An 8,420-nucleotide genomic window follows, 5' to 3' on the forward strand; every position below is an offset into this window, starting at 1 on the left:
AAGCAGAGTCAGAGTTAGTTTATTGAGCGTTAAAATTATATTTGTACTGAAAAAATCATTAAATATATAAATATAATTAAGTAACTAAGACGAGCTATGGATTCTGTTGCAAATTCAAAACTCATAAATTTTAATAAACTAGATTTAGTGTACGCGCTTGGCGCGTGTAGCACATATCAAAAGAAATAATTTTTTTTAAAAATAACATAAAATAATACTATAAAGATGTATCTCTCTTATAAAATAAAGATGAAAAAATAACAATTTCTTGGAAATAATAAATAATCATATGTTAATTATAGGAGTAATGTTTGATTGAATGGTAAAGTTGTAGTTTCATTTATATATATGGGACCAAGCTAGGAATACATGTATTTATGCAATATTGTGCATTACCAATAATTGAAAAGGTTTTATCCATATTTTACTTATTCTATGAATGTACTAAAATTTGTATCCTTATTCTAATCATGTGTTAGTAATCACATTAGGCATCCCAACTTGACAAATACTAACTGTTATTTTTAAGGGTCTGGATCCAGTCTAATGGTTCTTTTTCCAGTTCGTTTTCATTAGTTGCTTTATTGTATAAAAATATTGTAGGAGTAATATTTGATTGAAAGATAAGGGTTTCGTTTGATTTCAGATATCGGACCTATTTAGGTAATGTGCGTTTATGCCATATTAATTTATAATTATCTGAGTCTGACAATTGAAAAGGTTTTATCCATATTTTCTTAATTTATGAGAGTGCTAAAACTTGTATCCTTATTCTAATCATGCCTTAATAATCACATTAGGTATCACTAACTATTCTGATAAATGATATCCCAATCGTATCTTACTCTACATATGATGTTTTACTAAAGTATTTCATCCACATGATCGATTACATAATACAATCATATCTTATTCCTATTAGTGAGACAAAGAATATATACAACTCTTATTAAAAATAATTTTTTATCTTATACATGTGTAAGGCGGGTACTAAGATTTGCTTATTAAATTGACTAATTAGTTGAATGTTGAGTAAAATTAACTTATATAACTTATAAGCTTACTCAAAAATACTCTTCTTCATTTTTGCCTGATTTATTGGGTCTGTATCGTAATTGATTGGATTAAAAGTAACGACATATAGGACTAAATTTAAATAAAGAAATTAGTAATAGACTACTAAAATAAGAAAAAAATTCAAGGACATGACTAAAATGAAAATAAATAAGTCATAAAATATAAACTAATGAATTAATAAGTCATCTTGACTCTTGACACAACAAAATAATATTCTTGGAATCAAGAAAAAGATAATCTAAGGAAAAACCTATGGCAAAAATTGGAAAAAGAAAGTCACATAAACACGCAGAAAAAACGAACGACAATTATATGGGAAACCGAATAGTATTTGGTTTATCGATTTGGTAAAATCTTATTTGATATTGAAATTCCAATTTTAGAACTTTTTACATAGTTTAAATACGAAAACACTTAATAATTAAAATTATAGTGTATTTCAAAGTCCTAAAAATTAGGAAAAATAATTAAATGACAATTCTACCCAATATAAAATCTGATTTTAAGAGGTAAAAAAGACGAACGACATTTCGCTAAAGGCCTTCGTGCTTTTAATATAGCATATATATAGATTACTTATTACTTCCATCATATTAAAAATAGTAGTTATAAGTATTTACATGATTACTTTATATATGACTTAATTGGTATAAATATTCTTTATATTATCACATTGTTTTCTATTCACTTGCTAGTTATATTTGAATTATATGGTACTAATACAAAACAAATTTATACTATAAATTAATAATAAAAAGATTCTTATACCATATAAAAGGGATATGTTAGTATGATTTATTTCCATATACGATCAACTAAATTTTGAGATTAATAAAAGGACACTTCAATACGAAGAGTCTAAAGTCAACAAATTAAAAGGGAGAAAATAAAAATATCGTTTAGCAAAAGACAACTCGACACAATTAAGGAAGACAAAAGACAGGAAGGGGGAGTTGCAGGAGGGGGTAAGGGGGAGAGAAGAAAAACAGTTCAAAAATCTCCCGGCCGATTGACCAGAAGTCTCCTCTCTGTATATATATATATATATATATATATATATATATACTTTTTCAACAGAGAGGAAAAACTTTCTCTGCAAAACGGAGAACAAAATTCTTTATTTTTTCCTCAAACTTTAATTTTGAATCAATTCTCATAACGGATACCCCACCCGACCCGGAACACCGAGACTCAGCATCTTCACTCACCGGCGTTCTCTTCGCCGCCGGCGAGATATGGCCGTTGCGCCACAGCCGTATCGCGTGGATTTTTCTAGAATTTTATTTCGTCTTCGATCTATTATTTCTCGAAGCCCTACCTGAAGAGGAAAAACATTCTCGAATCTCGAACATTCTAGAATATTATTTGGCTAATTGGAATTATGATAATGGCCTCAGGAGGGAAAGGAATGTTGGAGAAGGGGAAGAGATGTTTGAAAATTGTATATTTCATGGTGGCGATGTTAGCGTCGCTGTTGGTACTATCGGCGCCACTGCTTGTGGCAATAGGGGATGTATTGGTACCAAGTGTGTTGATTTCGAGCTTCACGTGCATGAAATGTTACAGTTTCAAAGAGCATTTGCGTAGATATGCTTTCAAAAGCTCCTTGACGGACATTCCTCTCGTTTCTGTCATGAGATCTCTTATCATCACCTGTATGTCATTATTATTTCTGTTTTCTTTTCCATGTTCAACAATGTATTCTACTTATTTGTTGTTATCTGATTAAATATTGATATTGAGGATTGTATAGTGGATTCTAATTAGTTTGTGTTGTGTTCGTGTTGCTGTGTTCTTCTGATTAATGCATACTTCATGTAATTCTAACGGTTGGTTTTAGATTAAAGCTTGCGTTCAATCTGCATCTGCTTTTATGTCCAACTTGCTTATGTTTTTGTGTGCACCTCGACTATCCCACCGGTACCTGCAACCTCCCACTAACACAGGTACTATGTAACTCCGCTTACCAAGGCTTAGGCGGGTATTTGTGGATGGATATTACTTGGAGCTTGATGTTGGAGTTTGGCTTTGCATCGTGTGGTTCCCTGATGTAACATCTTAAATTTGGTGCTGAATATCTGAACCCTTTTCATGATGCCTCTTTAGATGATTTCTTTTTTCCTTTTGATATGGTAAAACTCAGCAAGGCCCTCCTGCAAACCGACTTCCCTACCTAGGAGTCCAATAGTGGCCTTTCCTGTCTTGATCCAGGGTGACTCGTGGTTGAGGGTCCTTACCACTAGGCTATCTCTCCATTGTCATGTGTTCGGATGACTGAGTTATATTAGTTTCACCTTAGCTTGAGCTTGTTCTTCTGAGGTTTAATGATTTGTCAAGGTTTAGCATTTTAGGTATCTGAATTTAAAGTCTTTTGGCAACTTTTTTGTGCGTCTATTATCTGGCTACTGTTTGCTACAAGACTAATCCATGTTAGTCTCTGGTGATAGGTGTTTATTCTTTGTGCGACGGCCCTGCACTTTCACATGGACCATACCTTGCAACGGTTACATTCTGTTCCATCATTTCCGTGATTCTTCTTTCTATCAAGGCTTGTGTTTTCTCTGTCAATTCATACCTGGAGATTGAAGCTTCATCTTCAATCTCGAGACAAAAGCTTCATTTGAAAAAGTCATGGGGGATGCCCGTGTTGTTTCTTTCTTCGGTAGTCTTTGCTCTTGGACATACTGTAATTGCCTACAGAACAAGCTGTCGTGCAAGGAGGAAGCTTTTGTTTCACCGAGTTGACACAGAAGCTGTAAGCTAATATATGTTCTCTGTTTAGTATCTTTTGCTCTTCTTGAATGTGTTTCCCTCATTTATACTGTGGCCCGATTGGAAAACAATTCTGTAATTTTCATAAAGTGAGCATGCTCTTTTCCTGACAAACTTATTAGTAATGGTTATATATCGATTTACAATTTAAGTGCATATTATTTTCCTAGGAAATTTAGATCTTAGATATTATTTATGTAGTTTGTTTTCTTGATTTATTAATAACCTTTTCGCAAGAAGATACAGTTTACCGGAACCTATAAATTTTTGACAATTGGTTTCCTCTATAATTACAGGTCCTTCCTTGCAAAGTTGTTTTCTCTGCATACAGTAAGGTACCACGATCTCCAATTCCTGCGAGTAAAACTAGAACTGAGAGTGAAATGAGGAGAAAACTTGCAGGATCAGCTCATGAGGAGGGGGAAATCCCTGCTATATTGCTTGCTGATGTTGACAGTTCATTCATTTCTTGTCTTGGGCTCTCTCTTCATTACAAACTTTGCTTGCCTGGCTCACCTTACTGTTCTTTATCCTCCACAACTTCTTCTGCTAGTCCGTTGCATGTTTTGTCAAAAAGTGATTATCGTATTCGGAGGAGCTACAGTAGTCAATTTCATACCAACTCTCTCTATGTACCTCTTTTAGACGTGTCTCCAACTTCCCCAGTCCTGTCTGGAGAAATCCCTAGTTTCAGCCTAGATGAAACTGGTGATGAAGATGAAATTGGTAAGTTGGGGTCTTCACCTCCAATACGAGATGTAGAAGGAAATAATCAGTTTGGAATTGTTCTAGTTCACGGTTTTGGAGGTGGGGTTTTCTCTTGGAGAAATGTGATGGGTGAGCTAGCTCAACAGGTAGGTTGTGCAGTCACTGCCTTTGACAGGCCAGGATGGGGATTGACATCTAGGCCACGTCAGAGAGACTGGGAGGAAAATCAATTGCCTAATCCGTACAGGATCGATAGTCAGGTATTCTCATGCTTTTGATTGTATGTTCTAATGAAGCTTCTTGTCAAATTTAGCATGAAAACCACACAACAGAAATGAGAGCAAGAATGTTAAGTAGCAAGAGCCAGAAAGTGAGAAAATTTTCTGGGTTTCTTGATTTGGGAGATTGTTACTTTTCATTAATTTAGGCCTTCTATTGAACTGTCCTGATTTTTACTTTTCAGGTTGACCTGCTCCTCTCTTTCTGTTCGGATATGGGTTTTACTTCAGTTATACTTGTTGGTCATGACGATGGTGGATTGCTTGCTCTGAAGGCTGCACAAAGAGTTCAGTCATCCGCAAATTCGATTAATGTGAGTTGAGTTCTTTTTTATATGTGAATTAATGTGAGTGACTTGCGATCATGCTTTCTTCTTGGCATGCACCTTTATGCGCATTACTGTTAACAGAACCGCATGAACTGAAAACTTTACGAAGCCATGATTCAATAATAAGAAAATGTCAGCCCCGGTTTTTGCTCGAGCAATTTTAGTTCCCATAGTGAGTTGCACACTTATATATTGTGCTATTCTATTACTCAAAGCACTCTAGAATCAGTTTTAAATTCAAATTGCTGGTAAATGATATTCACCTCCTTTGCGTGTTGTTCCTGAGTGATATTTATCTTCTTGATTATTTTTTGCCTTCTAGGTCCATATCAAGGGGATTGTATTATTGGGTGTTAGCTTGTCAAGAGAACTGGTTCCAGCCTTTGCAAGGATATTACTGCGTACTTCTCTTGGAAAAAAGCACTTGGTGCGTCCACTATTGCGAACAGAAATTACTCAAGTTGTTAATAGACGTGCATGGTATGATGCCACCAAGTTGACAACGGAAGTTTTGGGCCTATACAAGGTATATAATGTGTTCTAGCTGTTGGTTTATTGATACTGGATTATAATAACTATTCTTTCTGGAATAAAAATGACACTGTCGGGAATGGTTTTAATGCGCTCCATTTAGATTCTCCCCAGTTGGACAGTTTGAATTTCAAAATTGTGAAATGGACAGGATTCTTTTCTGCGCTACTGTTTTGGATAGATGAATTTTTATTGGGCAAAATAATTAACAAGGAGTAGACATTAAAAGGAGCGGAGACTCACTACTTGGTAGAGTCCGTAAAGCGTCTATGCTTTCTTAACTTGATTCTGTAATATATGTACCTAGAGTTGAAACACCATCAATTTATCTTTAGTTGAAACATTTGTAGCTGGATCAATATCCAGGATAAATTTGTCTCCCTTTGTTTTCTTACTTTAAATACTCATGTCAAGTCCGCATTTTCACTCTAGATATTATTAGATTATGATATGATCATGATATCATCCTTTTTGCTTGTATGTGTAATCAGGCACCATTATGCGTTGAAGGATGGGATGAAGCACTCCATGAGATAGGAAAACATTCATCTGAAACAGTCCTCTCACCAGAAAATGCGGCGCAACTGCTAAAAACAGTTGAAAGTTTACCACTTCTGGTGATTGGAGGTGCTGAAGATTCACTTGTACCTATAAAATCTGTTCAAATAATGGCATCAAAACTTGTAAATTCTGTGAGTTCTCCCTCTCTCATGATGCTTGATCATTTTAGTACTAGTCTAGTTTATATCATCGTCTAGCTTGTATGGTATAGAGGTATGGAATGCCTAGTTCTTCTTAGATTTTATGTTTTGTGTTTTATGAATTTACAGGTGTTTCCTTCTCGATTTAAAAACATATGTTTTCCTTTACCTCATACTACCCGTTTTATGCAACATATTGTTTCTGATGGGAAACGTGTTGAATTAATTTCAAAAGCTGAAATCTTTTCCTCTAGGCATTTTTGGTTTTAAATTTACTCAATTTGATAACATTTTGTACTGTAATTAATAAAATTTACTCACTGGGCATGTTGTTGTTGATGATATTTTGAACTGTGGGGGCTGAAAACTGAACTATTAAAATGTTATTTTAGTATATCATTCTTGGTGATAAAAAGCTTGTTTAGTTCTGTGGTAATTGAATAGTGATTTTCTTATCTTTGTTGTATTGGTTTCCATTATAGAAGCCCAATTTTTTTAGATAGATCAGTAAGTTATTATTTCCATCCTAATTAATTAGTAATCGTTTTTTAATAACAAACAAAGAGCTTAATATCAAAAGCTTTCATTAGTATGAGAATCTTGCCTCTCCTTATGATGGGATTCCGGAGTTGATTCTTGAATATGAAAATTAGGAAAATCTCTGGGAAACAATATTATAACACTACGTAGAAGGAAATAAAAGAATCATGGATTGAGTTTTTGACTCTAAGCAATAAAAATTGTTGCTTTAAAGCCATAGTACAACTATTGATGCACAAAGCAATAAGTTAGACTAGTTAACAACTTTTGTGAATGCTGATCTCTTAAAGATGTTTTCTGAGATTCCATTTTGTTAAAGTAAAAGAACTTTTTGGTTCTAATGTCAAAATAAAAGGTCGAAGACACAATATTGACATACTACGGAAAAAATGTTTTGAAAATGAAAAGGTTTTGGACAGGTCAGCTGCCATAGCACAAGAAGAAGACACGCAGATGAGTTTTAAAAGGATTGTATTTGAAACATCTTTCATATAAAGAATGTACATTTACTAGGTCTCCACATGGAATCCCTATTGGCCATCTCAGGCAAATAAAAGAAAAGGAAACTACTTTTCAGATTTTCCGTACACAAATGGCACACTGTTCAGAAAGTGAAAAAGAATCATTGGTATTCCAGCTTTAGTACTTGTAATTTCGTGTTATGTCTCAAATGCATATGTTTAATGTTGCAGTTTTGCCACATGTATACTTGCGTTACTACTTTAAGTTTAATGTTTTGGTGCATGTTACGAACAAGTATTCATTACTTGCAACCTTTGGAATGGAAACTAAATTGATTCTGCTCAGCCCTTTTTCCCTATTTTGGAGTCGGAAGAATTTCTAACTAAGAGTGCTAGTTCCGGAAAATACATATTGTATGCTGTTCATGTGCATTAACTGCAAAATTTGAAGCTTATTTCTGCAAATCTGACAATATCTCAACTTACAGAGACTGGTCGCCATATCTGGCTGTGGACATCTTCCACATGAGGAATGTCCCAAAGCATTGCTAGCAGCCATGTCGCCATTCATCAATAGAATTTTAGTGGAACCACAACTGCAACATTAATAGGGCGCTCTATGTCAAGTCACAAGTATTTATTCAACTGAGCTTTTTCCCAATTTTACATATATCTTTTGTAATTTTTCTTTTCTAAATTTACTCAAAAGGTAGAGTCCAAGTCCATCTCTCCTTTTGGTAGCTTTGATTGTGAATTTGCAGCTTGAGTGTTAGAGCAGTTTCAAATGTATCCTTTTTCCTCCCTCCTTTCTTCTTATTTTTGTTTTGCAGATTCTTATGCCCGGTTTTGGTTTCTGTTATTCACCACATAAAGAGTGGCGATAACATCTGTGTACTATTATTTTTTCATCTGAACATTGTAGCAGATTTCCTGCTACAATCTCTCTCTCCTCTCTCTCTCTCTCTCGTGAAAACCCTGAGGAACTGAATGATTGACTATAAGAATGTCAATTCTTTTTTGTCA

At 34.4% G+C, this 8,420-nt stretch overlaps 1 protein-coding gene across 1 annotated transcript; it reads left to right on the top strand.

Moving 5' to 3' along the window:
* The first annotated feature begins 1,996 nt into the window (after positions 1-1,996).
* LOC107814273 (uncharacterized) lies at positions 1,997-8,420 on the top strand. Its single transcript, XM_016639653.2, has 7 exons — positions 1,997-2,732; positions 3,525-3,832; positions 4,146-4,817; positions 5,021-5,149; positions 5,487-5,690; positions 6,187-6,387; positions 7,886-8,420. Exons 1-7 carry the CDS (start codon positions 2,459-2,461, stop codon positions 8,003-8,005), a joined length of 1,908 nt encoding a protein of 635 aa, XP_016495139.2. The 5' UTR covers positions 1,997-2,458; the 3' UTR covers positions 8,006-8,420.

The sequence above is a fragment of the Nicotiana tabacum genome, chromosome 8 (assembly GCF_000715075.1).
Source record: "Nicotiana tabacum cultivar K326 chromosome 8, ASM71507v2, whole genome shotgun sequence".
NCBI lineage: Eukaryota > Viridiplantae > Streptophyta > Magnoliopsida > Solanales > Solanaceae > Nicotiana > Nicotiana tabacum.

What these genes read in the sequence shown, in the direction of transcription:
- LOC107814273 (XM_016639653.2), top strand. Translation starts at nt 2,459, where the DNA reads ATGATAATGGCCTCAGGAGGGAAAGGAATGTTGGAGAAGGGGAAGAGA. An exon ending in CGTACAGGATCGATAGTCAG is followed by an intron (nt 4,818 to 5,020) that starts GTATTCTCATGC and finishes TTTACTTTTCAG; the next exon opens with GTTGACCTGCTCCTCTCTTT. An exon ending in AAGTTTTGGGCCTATACAAG is followed by an intron (nt 5,691 to 6,186) that starts GTATATAATGTG and finishes ATGTGTAATCAG; the next exon opens with GCACCATTATGCGTTGAAGG.